The sequence below is a fragment of the Podarcis gaigeae genome, assembly GCF_964106915.1.
Source record: "Podarcis gaigeae genome assembly, chromosome: 2".
Lineage (NCBI taxonomy): Eukaryota > Metazoa > Chordata > Lepidosauria > Squamata > Lacertidae > Podarcis > Podarcis gaigeae.
Window position 1 is genome coordinate 51,577,264 of NC_139679.1, and position 14,582 is coordinate 51,591,845.

A 14,582-nucleotide genomic window follows, 5' to 3' on the forward strand; every position below is an offset into this window, starting at 1 on the left:
GGAAGCATAAATCTTTTCCCCACTTCCCTTTTCATTTGAAAGTTTTGCTTCTCTCTCATTATTTAAAGCAAGAATTCTATTCTTTAGCAACTTCCGCTAAGCTCTCAGCGTCCTCTTAATCACGTCTTTTAAAAGATGCTAAACAATGAAAGTATTACTTAGCTATTTCTCTTCCCCTTCTTACTGCAAACTGTGCATTGCAAAGGATGCAGGTGCTTCTATCGTTAAACGGGTTCCTTCTTTTAATTCATGCTTTCATATCATGAAATCATTTTAAGCCACAGACAAAGCCCTAAAAGATGCCTAGACTGGACAGTTAAGATACAGTGGTAAAAAGATGTAGAGGTTTTCATCTTCACAGCCCTGGTTCCAATCCAGACCTGGTTGGATAGAGGACATTGCTTTTAAAAGTATCCTTCATTCTGCATGAAATGGAGAATTGGATATACAGGCGTTAAGTTCTGGGGCCCCCACACACATAAGTGAAATTGCATCAAATGAGGACTTCCGGGTTGACGCGATCGGTCTAATGGCGGATTCCCTCCGAGCTCCGGAGGGAATCGGCTCCGCTGAAGACGGGTCTTGCCGCGCCGGCGACGCGGGGACCCTCAGAAACCACAGGTGCTGTTACCTGTGGACTTGGTGACTCAGTGGGACCTTAAGCGCCCTCCTCGACAATCGAAGAGCCTTTTTAAAGGCTGCGGAGAGGGTACGAGGAGCGGCGTGGTGCTGGGAGTAGACCGCTACTTCAGTGGAGTGAAGCCGCAAGCCATTGCCGGAGAGCGTCAACTTTCTTCCTGATATTTGGACTGGAAACAAATACCCCGTGAGTAGAAGGAAATTCGGACTTTAAAAGAAATTTATACCTTTAATTTGGAACGAACGGGGGGATGTGCTAAAGGGAAGTCCGCACCCCCCTACATACAGATAATTTGAAGCAAGGAGCGAAAAACTAAGATCGGAAAAAGAAAAAAAAACCTCGTGTTTTTTGAGACTGACAAGAGATTCCATTAATTTGTAAGAATAAGCTTTTATTTCTTTTTAAGTTGTGCTGGAGGGAAGAGGTGAATTTTGAAAACTTTTGTGCACCCCCCCCCCCGGATCCGGGAGCGTCCCGCATGAACCTAGCGTGAAAGAACAGGAGTTTGACAGCTGTCAATCGAGCTGTCAAACGGTTGGATAAAGATAAGAACTGTATTACTTTATATCTCTTTGGGTTTAAAGGTGTTACATTTAACTAGAAGTGGTTGGAAACAAAGTAAATAACAGGGTAAAAGACTGTTGGCAAAGAACTCTGAATAATGGCAATCCCCCTAGGGGGAACCAGTGACATTACAATGGCTGCAGAAGGAAAATTACTAGCAGAAATAGAAAGAGCCTTTTTTCTCGTGGGAACCTTGCAAGAGCAGGCTATGGTTATAGACAAACAACTCACGACCTTGATCTCTAAAACAAGCAATCCTGCTGATGGAAATAAGGATTTGACTCTAAAAGATTCTGCAGCTGAACCAGAAAAGACATCTTTGGAGCTGGTGGAAAAGGAGGTTGGAGGGGGAAAAGTACAGATAAAAAATTTTGAACAGAAATTTACGCGGTCAGGAAACAAAGAAGAAGCCTTTTGGATTATAAACTATGAAAAGACGAGACAGAGGAGAAAAGCAAAGGAGGAAGTCGCCGGATACTATGGAACATTGGAAGTCAAAAGAGCAAAGAAACATAACTGGGACTTCCTCCTCTTTTCTGGCCTTTATGATTTTGAATTTGGGGGATCTTTGGCAGAACCTTGGCAGCAAGTTTCTTCAATTAGGTTTGAACTGAGAGAAGATGAACTGACTGCGACAGACATCCCTCGAGATCTGAAGACCAACAAAAAGGACTACCAACAGAATAGACAGAGAGAGACTGAAAGAGACTTAAAGGCCTCTGATGTGAGGAATCCGGGCTAGGAGTTTCATGGGAGGACAGTTATTTGGGAAGGGACAGATACCTGGGCAGGGAGGGAGGGGGAAAACAGAATCTAATTTTTTTTAATGATTTTTGGGTTTTGTAATTTTGATTTATATTTTAATATAAAAAAGGGAAAATTTATGGTATAAGAACCTTGATCGATCTTAGAAAAAGGATCTAATGTATATAAGAGAACGGGACAATAAAATTGGGCCTAACAAAAAGAATTAAGTTTAAACATAACAAGAATAGGTTAAGGAGAGGAATAAGAACTTGCTGAATTAAACATGGAAATTGGGATGTATGGGGGGGTGGGGGGAAGTCAGGGAAAGAGGGTTATGAAAGTAAGGATATGAAAGCATTTATGTGTGTTTTTTGTTTGTGTCTTTATAAAATGTGAAAATCCAATAAAAAAATCAAAAAAAAAAAATCAAATGAGGAGCAACCTCTAAACACTCTCTCTGCCACTCTCTCTTCAATCCATGCCCAAAGCACTGTATTCATAAACATTCACAACCAGAATTAAAGCTTGGGGCCCGCTGGACGCTGGAGGACAAGTGGAAAAATGGCTGCTGTTGCTGTGCTTCCGCGCATGCCAGCTGTTAGGTGGGGAGGCTGAGCAGCCTAAACAAAGTCCTGCTGCGCCTCTGGTCTCTTTGGGGCTTCCTCTGCCCTCACTGACATCCTCTTCAGGGAAGGGTCTTCTCATGAAGAGGACTTAATTCATCTGAGGGCTCTCCTCTGAATCCCCTCACCATTTGAATTTAGGTGTGTGATGACTACAGATGGGGCCTTTTCAGGTGTGGTGCCCTGTGTACGGAATGCCCTCCTTAGGGAGGCTCACCTGGTGACAAATTTAGTAGTAGTAGTAAATGGAAAAAACAAGTCTCTGCAGTAGGGCCTGCAGTATATTGGTAGATTTCTCTCTCTCTGTGTGTGGTCATGCAGACAGCTTATATTTTGACAGAAGAAATAATATTCTGTTGAGAATGAGCTTTCCCCCACTTTCTCTCAACTACATAAAGTTTTGCAAAAAAGAAAAGATCAAGAAATTCTTGAGAGTTTGCATTCTTTGACAGCTTAGAATGGCAGTAATAACAGGTATCCTTTGCACATCCAAAATAACAATTCCGCTGCTCCTTTTTGTTCTTGAAAACACTCTAAACTGTAAAACAGCTAGAGCTGGGCATGTGGAAAATGATGACTCAAATATTCCATCAATTAACTCTAGGTGTAGCAACACGCTTTAACCACTAAGCCAAAGTGCAGTATCATATAAACATGATGAACAGATTTCAACACTGCAGTATTCCACCCATGCAACATTTCCTTGTTGCATGTGATTATCTTTTTTATATTTAAAAGCCAGGATAATAATGCTAAGTACGAAGTTGGATATTGTCAGCTAAAATGTGTGAACATGATTCCTGTCTATTTAATAAAATGCCTTACTTTTTGATCTGGGGCTTCACACAGACCCCACCATTCCATCCCACTTCCTGTCCCACTAGTGTGTTGATTTGTGCCCCAAATGCACTTTCTTCCTTTCTACACTTTCCACGGCTTTCTGTGGTCAATGCACAAAGGAAAAAGCATAATGGGGTTTCTCTGCTACCCACTCGCTACCCAACAACCACGCCTGTTGAATCACTTGCTTCCAGCCACTGCTAGAAAGAATGATGCTTAATTGCAAATGGCACAATATCATTCACATTACTCAACATATATAACAACATCAGGAAAGCAGAGAACAATTTCCTCAGCTCTCCAAGAAAGATTATAGGATGTAAATACTCAGTTTATCTAGCAGATTGTTGGTGCTTTCTGGTAGGGTGGAATCAAGATACCACAGGATGTGAACTATTTCAGTACTTTTATGGAGATCTTCAAAAGAATGACACACACTATTCTATATGTGAGACACAGATTGGGGTATAAGTACTTTGGATGTGTTGGGTAAAGCTAATTTACTGTAAAGAAAGGAACAAATCCAACCCGCTTGGCTTATTTGCAGGAGACTTGTTTGCAAGTAAATAAGGAAATGTAGCACAGTACATAGATCATTCAATGATATCTGCTGCCATCTCCAAACTGACATGCGTTCACCCTTGTACTTTTATCTCTACAACAGCATTCCTTACATTTTGCGCAATAGTTGAGGTATGTTTGCACTCTGCATCAGCAAACAATTGCATGATACTGTATATAGCTGAAGCTCAGCAATTGCTTGTGCAGCCCATGCCTTATCCCAAGTCCTGCCCCTGATTAGTGTTCCACCTCCATGTTTCTGCAAAAGTTAGAAAGTACTAACTTTCTAACAACATTAATTCCCTGGGTCAGGACAAGCGATCAGCCTTTTACACAGTAGCACAGTGAAAAAATCCTAAAGTGCAGGCATCCTTCCTGACAACCTCCATAGTCGTGCCTCTTCTAAGACAATATAATAAAAATGAACTTTTGACCAAGGCAGACAGTATGGCTTCAATCCCAAGGCAACCTTTCCCTCACTGCCCTATCCTCCCTACACCATTTACATCCAACTCAAAGACTTACCGGTATGCCGTACTCAAAAGCTTGCTCACTACTTTTGGATGGTCATAATAAAAGGGGTTTTAGAATTTTTCAAAACAAAAGCAGCAGTGTAATACCTAGCCATGCGCACTCATGAAAGCTCCTCCTCCTCTGGTCAGCTTGTCTGGTGAGTTGCTTTCTGAGAAAATCTTATATTCCACAAAAAAGGATTGGAATAAAGAACTAGAGATCTCAGTTTCAACCACACAGTGGGAAACTGTTTTAACTGAGATAACAAGGGTGTCTTTGGACCTTAAATTGAGGCTCATACAACAAAAAATAATATTTAGAATATACTGGACCCCATTATGGTTGTTTAAATAAGGGCTATCTAAGGTATCTAGGGACGCGGGTGGCACTGTGGGTAAAACCTCAGTGCCTAGGAGTTGCCGATTGTCAGGTCGGCAGTTCGAATTCCCGCGGTGGGGTGCGCTCCCGTTGCTCGGTCCCAGCGCCTGCCAACCTAGCAGTTCGAAAGCACCCTCGGGTGCAAGTAGATAAATAGGGACCGCTTTCTAGCGGGAAGGTAAACGGCGTTCTGTGTGCTGCGCTGGCTCGCCAGATGCAGCTTGTCACGCTGGCCACGTGACCCAAAAGTGTCTTCGGACAGCGCTGGCCCCCAGCCTCTTAAGCGAGATGGGCGCGCAACCCCAGAGTCAGACACAACTGGCCCATACGGGCAGGGGTACCTTTACCTTTACCTTTAAGGTATCTAACTGCTGGAGATGTAATAGGGATAATGCTTCTCTAAAACATATGTTTTTTCATTGTCCTATATTGAAATATTTTTGGCAGAAGGTAACTGAAACTAATAACAGAACTGTACGGAACAAGCTTACATTTACAGAGCAAAACATCCTCTTGAATTATATACCCAGCACATGGAACCTTACAAAATGACAATACGAGTGGACTCTTCATGCCCTTACCACAGCAAAAGACCAATGCTGGTGAATTGGAAAAATAAAAATGCGGCTCCCTTCTACAATTGGATGGAAGACTTATAAAAACTCGCAACATACGAACAACTTGCATATAAACGCAGACTTGCCTTGGACAATTTCAATGATATTTGGAATCCATTCTTACAAATACTGTAATAGGTTAAGATCTGGTGAAGTACAATAACAAATTTGTAAAATAATTAAACAAACAAGCAAAAAAAGGTCCTGGGTTCAAACCCTTGTGTCCCAAGATAGGGCTGGGGAAAACCCTGCCTGAAACCACAGACAGTCTCCACCAGTTGTGACTGATGTACCAATGGTCTGTCTTGATAGGAGGCAGCTTCCTATGTGGTTTATTTGATATGCAAGAAATCAGCAAATAGCACTCTTGGAAACTTCACCATCATCCCCGCTGTGAAATGTGTGGTCATATTTCATCCCTGCCTGCCACTGAAGCTTAGTTTCAGTGGTAGAAGAAGGGCATCCCGTGCCGTCAGACCATTCCCCAGGCCAGTGCCAATTTAATGCTTACGTTGCACATGAAGCATTCTCACTCATTTGCTGCAAAGATTCAGGTAATTATTTTATACATTAAAAATAGATAGCCCCTGAAAGTAATGTTTCTGTTGGAAACAAATCACATTTCCCCATTGTTCAACTGGCAACATCTTGTTACTGGCAATGTTTTGTCCCCTCCCCAGCTGATGTGTTTGGATAGTGACTGCTGCATGGTATGTGGCTGGGCCAGTTCATTGCCTATTTATTTTGTAGTGACATCCTTAGAAATAGGTGGCATAACTACCCAGCTGTGCTCATTAATGTTGAAAGGTTGTTTTTTTCTCCAAGTGATGGTTGAACATCTTTAGTCTTTGGAGACTAAATGCTCTCTCACCATGCTGCCTAAGACGGTGAATGCTCATGTAACCTATTAAAAATGAAGGCTAGGCTCCCTCCTTCAGCAGCATTTTGCTTTAAGGCCACCACCAGCCAACCTATTTACTGAGCTTCATCCTGATTTACTTGCACAAAGCTTACATGGAGTGGTGGTTAGATGATATCCAACCTTTATTAAGCATCCGTTCCAATTTGCTTAAAGCGTGGTGATATGACAATGAACATCCATCCTGCATTTGTCCTCATTCACATGTGCCGTGGGGTGTTTACATGTCTTATCTGCCATTAGTTCATCGCACACTTTTCAATGTATTTCCTCTCCACTTTCCAAACGGCAAAAAAACCCCCCAGCTCTTTTGAAAAGGGGATTTGTTGCGCTAGGGAGACAGAGCACTTTAAATGTGCAAACCTCGTTCCAGTATGCACTTGAATCTCTCCGGCAAACGTTTGATAGTCTGGAGACACCCCTCTTCTTTGGTCTTGTTTCAGGACGTGCAAGTGGGAAGTGTTCTGGCAGCTCCACACTCCTGATTCCAGGGTGACGGGGGTGGGAAGCATCTACTCATCCTTTGCTTAAAGCATACATTCTTCCACCACAGCAAGACTGCCTCCCTTGCCTCAACTGTTAATGTGCATTCATGAGGCGATCCTGTTTACCATACTACTTGCACGTGCAAATGTTTTAGGGAAGCCACACTGCTTCATTTCCAGTCAGTACATATCCTATAACTTCCTGCTGAAGTCGTGTACTACAAAAGTTGTGGCTTATTTTCGTCCCAGTTTTGTTGTACAATAGTCGCTTCACACAGCAATTGTGTGATAGCATCACCAAAGTATCACAGAACAAACTGAAGCAGAACAAAACCACCAATAATGGTGTCAAGAACATTTTGCAGAATACACAACATGGCTTTATGTCTGGATGATACACCACTGGTGTTGAATCAACCGTAGGGGACTATTCCGCAAAAGGTAAAATGTGGTTGGGGTAAACTTCAATGATTATATAAGTTTTAAGAAATGCAATGAACTAATAGAACATCCCTGTCTTCAACTTGGATCCTGGCAAACATTATTTCACCCCCTACCTCTAATTTGTGCAGCTGTCAATATTTCCATCACTACGTGCCACAAATTTGGGTCAGTTCCAGATAACCTGCTTATTGAGCATTCATTCTGACTGGTTTGCAGGGAAGTTAGATGATGCCATCCCACACTTTTGAGTGCATCTACCCATCACTTTCCTTATTGCAAAAACTCCCATCTTTAGGGGGAAACAGGTTTGTTGTGCAAAAGCTCCCAGTCAAACTTTACTACACAGCTTCAGTTTGCTGGTATGTGACTGAATCATAGCTGTCAACTTTCAGATTTGAAAATAAGGGATCAGCAGTCTCGAAAATAAGGGACCAGCAGCCTCACCTGTCCTGGGGACAGTCTACGGGATATCTAACAATCCGGGATAGCAGCGGGAAGCAGCAGGAAACAGCACTGGAATAAGGGAATTTCCCGCAAAAAAAGGGAAGGTTGACAGCTATGGACTGAATCCCACCCCCAAAAAGCATCAGTCTGGAAGCGCCTTTCGAGCATTTTATTTACAGCCAAAGCTTTGAAAACACATATACAGGCAGATGCTTACCTTAGTTGTGCTCTTCTTTTCTGTTATCTCCACTGTTTAACCATCCATGTTTTACTCCACATTTGCTAAGACGCCAGTCTCTGGGAGTCGCTCTCAGTTTGCAGTATCTGATCTCTGTTTTTCCTGATTGGCTGAAAAGTCTGGAATGGAAGGCTTGCAAAGAACGCATTATGAAGGAGAGAGAGAAAATCTTGCTGAGCCTGTTTGAGCACAAGCTCTGCTGGAAACATTCCCTCACCTGTGCTGATGCAATTTAAAGATGTTTACGTGTGTCCTAAGAGGCTGTGTCCCTGCCATACATACAAATTATTGGTTCTTGCTGGGAAGGTGCACCTTAAACCACATGTTTTGCTTGGGTTAGAATGCTATACACACTTGCTTGGAGGTAAGCCCCGCTGAACTCAAGAACTTGAATTTGAGAAGGCATGCATAGGATCGCACCACACATCTACATATGACAGCATCAAGCAACTAAGAAACGTGTAAAACAAATTGCTCTGGCAAACAAGGAAACAACAATAATTGTTAGAGCATGAGACTCTTAATGTCAGGGTTGTGGGTTTGAACCCCACCTTGGGCAAAAGATTCCTGCACTGCAGGGGTTGGACTAGATGATCCTCATGGTCCCTTCCAACTCTATGATTCTATGATTCAGTTGTACATGCTTCGACTGAATTATAGTAAGGCGTGGAAACTAGTTGGCCATACCAGTTCCGTTTTCTTCCTGTACACATCTCCAGTGAGCCAGCACTTTCATGTTCCGCATTTGGAACATTTCTTCTCATTTTGTAAGTAGCTGAATTTTCGATACAGCAATGCACATATTTCACACTGTCAATTTACCCATTTTGTTCTCAAACTCACTGGGAGCAGTTACACAACAAGGAGGATGTTTTCTCTGAGGCTTGTATCAACACTGCTCCTTTTCTTCAGCCAAGACCAAAGGGTGACACCTTACTCATTTGAGAAATGTGAGGTGCATGAAGTCTTGGGGAACAGAACAAAAGTTCTGTGCTACAACAGGAACTTGAAAAATGTCCCAACCCACCTACCTGGCAAAGTTGATGCTTTGGACTTGTCTGAGAATAAAATTAGAAGTCTGTGGAGGACTGACTTCAGAAACTTGGCTCACCTTCAAGTTCTGAACATATCTCAGAACAAAATAGAACACATCGAAGGAGGTGCTTTCACACACACAGGCTACCTGGAGTTCTTGAACCTCACTGCAAACCGACTGACTCTTCTCTCCAGCTCCATGTTTGATGGGCTTACAAATCTCACGGTCTTGATGCTTGGCAACAATCAAATACTCCAGATTGAACCTTATGCCTTTGCCCATTTGGAGAAATTAAAGGTAATTGATTTATCTTCAAACAGATTGTATACCATGAATGCTATGCATGCTGTGTTTAAAGTGGAATCCTTGCAGGAACTGCACATCAAAGACAATGATCTGCAGAATTTCTCAACCAAACAAATCATTAGAGTACCTGAGCAGCTTCGTGAACTGGATGCATCTCATAACCCTATTTCTCTCATTGATGTTACAACTTCAGTATTACAAAGCCTTTCTTCACTTGATTTATCCTTCTCTATCCCTAATATCTCCATTATATGGTTGATACAAGACCCTTGCTTCCTAAAAGGCTTAAAGACATTATTTTTAGGAGGTATAGCTATGAAACCACCAGCTATCTCAGAGGTGATCCAAATGATCAATTGCACCTGGCTAGAGGCTATCCACCTAAACCAGTTACACCTGACTGAAACAGATGGACTTATAGAGCAGGTATGTCTAAGGCATGGAAATGTTGAGACTCTTAACTTACAGCACAATTCGTTCACAAGTGTTAATGAAGGAGCCTTTGAAAACTGCACACATCTAAGGTATCTGAATATGGCATTTAACAAGCTGAAAGTGCTGCCAGTGACACTGTTTCAGTCCTTGCATTCTTTGAAACTTCTTTCTTTGGCAAACAACAAGTTCACTATGGTGCCAAATGCTACCTCTAACATGGCATCATTAGAATGCCTGGATCTTAGTTTTAACAAGATCTATAGAATTCTTCCAGATGACTTTGCCCATCTAAATAATTTGAAGAGTCTCTATGCCACTGGAAACCGTATCTCTCATGTCCATTCAAATATCTTCGGTGATCTACACAGCTTGCAAGAACTGAATCTTGAAAGAAACCTTTTAACAGAAATCAACGAACCTTTCCCAGGAAGCTTAAAGAATCTGGAAACCCTGATACTAAGGCAAAATAAACTGGATTCGATAAAAAAAGACGTTTTTAAGAATCTTACTTCTCTGCTGGTTCTTAACCTGGCAGACAATCAGATTGCTGCTATAGAACCTGGAGCCTTTGAAGGTTTGAGTAACCTGCAGAGCCTTGTTCTTGCTAGCAACAAGATCACCAAAGACACTTTCCAGGAAGGGCTATTTCAAGGTTTAAGCTCTTTAGTAGAACTAGACCTTTTTAACAATTATATCAGTTACAAGTCCTCCAAAATGCTTGTCAATCCTCCCTTTAAACTGCTGAAGTCCTTAAACAAATTTAATATAAACAGCCAACGTCATAACGGACTTGAAAATTTTCCAGTTAACTTCTTACAAGGACTAGAGTCCATTATGCAAATCCACGCAGGCAACTTGGCAATATCTTTTTTGGATCCCAAGACTTTTAAATATACCCCTACACTTGAAGAGCTTGATTTGAGTGATAATTCTCTTAACAATGTCAGCAATATGCTCTTCTGGCCTGTACCAAACCTGAGGGAACTGCACCTCAATAAAAACGGACTAAATTCACTCAGCTTTGTTTCCCATGGCAACCTTTCCAAGTTAACTCTTTTCAGAGGAGCTGAAAACCAAATAGACGTTATCACAAAAGAACAAATAAGAGCTTTGCCTGCCCTTCGTTTTCTAGATCTCAGGGAAAATACGTTTGCCTGTTCCTGTAGTAATGAAATGTTCCTCAACTGGTCACTAAAGGATCCTAAAACTCAGGTGCTCCATTTCTACCAGTACATCTGTGCTTCCCCTTCAACACAAAAGGGGCAGAAATTGTGGACCTTTGAGACGTCTTCTTGCATAATTGACTATGGGTTTATCCTGTATATCACAAACACATCTGCAGCAATTTTACTGATGCTCGTCTGCTTCATTTATCAGTGGAGGTTGCACATGATCTACAGTTACTACCTACTACTTGCATACTTCATTGACAAGAGGGAAAAAAGGAAGGAGCGAGTCATGGGTTATGCTTACGACGCTTTCCTTTCTTACAACACACACAATGAAGAGTGGGTGATAAATGACCTCCTGCCAGTGCTAGAAAACCAGTATCATTGGAAGCTCTGTCTTCATCACCGAGACTTTGAGCCAGGACGGTCCATCCTGGAAAATATTGTAAACAACATCTACATGAGCAGGAAAACCATTTGTATCATAAGTCGCCACTACCTGGAAAGTGAGTGGTGCTCCAAGGAGATCCAGGTGGCCAGCTTTCGCCTTTTTGATGAACACAAGGATGTCCTGATTCTCATTTTTCTGGAGGACATTCCCAGCGAGTACTTATCACCCTACCATAGAATGAGAAAACTTATTAGGAAGAAGACATATCTCAAATGGCCCCAGGATGAGAAGGAGGTTGCACTGTTTTGGCAAAAGCTCAATATGGCTATGAAGACAGGTGAAGGAAAAGAAGAGGAACACCCCATTTTGCCTAGATTTGCTTCGGATGAAGTGCCATAAAGGAAGTAGTCTGTGGGGGGAAATGCCTTGTATGTATATTATACCTCATTTATACAGTGGCATTACAAACAGATAACAACAATAGCCACTGGCACTGACAGCCACCATTCTGTCCCCATCAGGTATGTTTCACAAGGCCAGTTGCGATGAAACTTTTTCTTTCATGGAATAATAGATGTGGAAAAAATATAGCTGGAGAGCGTGGCATTCAGTGGTGGTGGGGGAATGGTTTGAGCAGGATACGAGATTCCTGCAAATCCAAACTTGCAATCTGATCCTATGCATACTTACTTAGAAGCAATTGCCACTATGTTCAATGGTCTTACTCCCATGTAGTTTGCATAGGATTACAGGCTGCAATCCTGTGCATCTGAGTATAATCCCCATGAACACAGTGGGACTTACTTCTGAGTAAACCTCCACATCTCTGGGTGGGCAGGCAAGGAAAGGACATGTGTAGCAATTGTCTGGCGACTGTAGGTGGTGGGTAAATAATATCTAAACAATGACACTCCTAAACTGCCATTGTACCATATGTTCCTAGACCATATTTTGTTCTAAAAGGAGACCTACCCACAGATACTCACGAAAGATTGAAAGTAGAATAAAATGGGAACTTGAGTTACAAAAGAATCGCATTGCCAGCCAACATGACAATGACAAAATAAAATTAACAAAATCATTTCTGTTCCTGTATGGAATTATGATATACAGGAGGGCATATACTTCAGGTTTTTATAAACCTTTTACTAAAGTTATATCTTCAAAAATAGTTGGCTGCACGCACCTTTATTTACCAAAGTCTGCTGTTGTTCTTGTTGTTCTCTTCTGTTGAGAGATGAATGTGCCGTGCAATTAATTCTCAAGCATACTACCATGTTCTCCTTCCCTCCTCTTGTCATCTCAGATATGTGCCATTTCCCCCCAGCTATGGCTATAGTGCCGCCTGCTTTAAAGGTAATTGCATGGGATCCATCATGAAGCGCTCTAGAGTAGAAGCAATCCTGAAAAAGGAACACCCAGGTGTAAATGTGATACAGAAGAGCCAAGCGGGGTAGAAAGGAAAACATCTCAAGGGCAAATGGTTAGGCAACCAAACCTATGCTCTGGGATCTTCCAAAACAAGGGGGTGGCAATATGGATTGGAAAAAGAAACTTTGTCTAAGTGTCATAAAAACTACCTATTTGGATCTAACAATAATTCCTAATCAGCAGGGATGAGAGAGGGGTGAAAATCTCATGCTACTTTCTGCATATTTGGGGTAGATATATTGCATATAATCTGTTGTTTCTGGAGGTAGAAAGTAGGTCTAGTTGAACCATATGCACTACAAAGCACTTATTCCGAGGTGCTTTGGGGATAAATTCAAGCTGATTGCACAGCTCTTGGTCTATGGAATTCCTCTCGCACCATAGGAACCAACTCCTAGGGGCCAAGGTCCCTTCAGCCGCCCCATAAAATATTTGAGGGGGCCACCCCCCCAGTTGATGACCATTGCCATTCAAATGGTGTGGGTGTGGCCCATCATGTAATTAATTATGTGGGGCAGGGCTTACCTCCCCCCCCCCCAATGTGAATCTGGCACAGTCGTTATATAGTTTGGAAACTATCTATGCTGAAGATGCACTGGTTTACCTTGGCCTCTGACACTTGAGATATGTGCTTTCAGCTCCCACCCTATTCCTGTGGCTATAATTTGTTTCAACTCTTTTTAATATTGAATTTTAAATTGTTGTAACTCACTCTGGGACCTGCTGGGGGGAAGGGCAGGTAATAACAACTGATGCTGCTGAACGATTTTGCTGTTTCATATTAACTTTTACCAGTTTCATTTCTGTTTTTTGTTTATATTGAGCTGCATTTTTAAAGTTTTAAGCCTCTTTGTCTGTTTTCTTTAAGACGTGACTCCCAAACTGTGGGCTGGGGCACACCGTAATGGAAATCTCTGGCACAACATGCGCTACGACTGACAGGCATGAGGGAATCCTAGAAATCACCAGAGGGCAGGACATTCAAACACAGTTTTGTATTCTCTCTGTTTCTCATTTTCCCAATCTTAAAGCCAGTTGTCATATTTCCACAACAGTATGAGATTATTATTTTTATGTCCTCATGAAAATTTGTCAGCGTTCTAGTGCGCATTTCTCCTAATGGTCACATTTTTGGATGCAAGCCATTTCCCTAAACATAATTTTATTTCCACTAATATATGGAAATTGTGCAAACCTTTGCCTTTTTGTACACATGATTAGTCAACTGCAGGACCGCACTGAAAAAATATGGAGACCTGCAAATTTTGAAGTCCATCATTTACTATTTAGCTATCTCTGAATTCTGTCCCTACATTTCATTGTGTACCATTTGACTTCTAACAGCATAAACCCTTCTCTTCATCAGCAGCCAAAAGCACAACAGGCAGCTCTAAAGTAGCCTCATAAACAATCTCCTGTCTCCTGTAGTAATGCACCAGCCAAGGTCACAGGAAAGCCACAGATCTACTTCAGAATTGAAGCTATTAGCAGGGGCTGTGCCCTTGTATAAAGGGCAGAGTGCTGACATAATGGCATGGCAAGGGGGAGGGGGCAGTGGAGAGGTTGCTTGCGCATGCTAGCACAGAATGGGTGTCCTGAAAGCAATATCCTGCAAAGTCTGTGAATCCAGTCATCCAGAGCTAATTTTATAGAGAACTACTCAGCTGCAAGCAGCATGGGAAACACAAGGTCCCACAAGCAAAAGCATGTGCATGGTGGTGGTGTTTTTTAAGGTTCCTGCAGTGGCACTGATAATTATCTCACCCTATTATGCCAGCTCCAAAATGTGAAACTTAGAAAT

At 42.0% G+C, this 14,582-nt stretch overlaps 2 protein-coding genes across 5 annotated transcripts in view; one reads left to right on the forward strand and one right to left on the reverse strand.

The window, feature by feature from the left end:
- The window catches only part of ARHGEF37 (Rho guanine nucleotide exchange factor 37), a 45,353-nt gene extending 37,222 nt beyond the window's left edge, over positions 1-8,131 (reverse strand). Inside the window, exon 1 of one of the 4 annotated variants that reach the window (XM_083719017.1) lies at positions 7,993-8,131. Coding sequence is in view for 1 of the 4 variants with exons in the window: in XM_083719011.1 (XP_083575137.1) it covers positions 5,995-6,010 (16 nt within the window). In the remaining 3 variants the exon portion in view is untranslated. Of the gene's footprint in view, positions 1-5,994; positions 6,126-7,992 lie in introns of those variants that run through there. The other 3 variants (XM_083719014.1, XM_083719013.1, XM_083719011.1) reach the window with 3 other exon arrangements.
- Positions 8,132-8,881: 750 nt separating this feature from the next.
- Positions 8,882-13,630, forward strand: LOC310834739 (uncharacterized protein; the record flags this gene model as incomplete). Its single annotated transcript, XM_083718928.1, has 1 exon — positions 8,882-13,630. The coding sequence occupies one exon, from the start codon at positions 8,882-8,884 to the stop codon at positions 11,747-11,749; it is 2,868 nt and encodes a 955-aa protein (XP_083575054.1). The 3' UTR covers positions 11,750-13,630.
- Between the last annotated feature and the right edge of the window lie 952 nt (positions 13,631-14,582).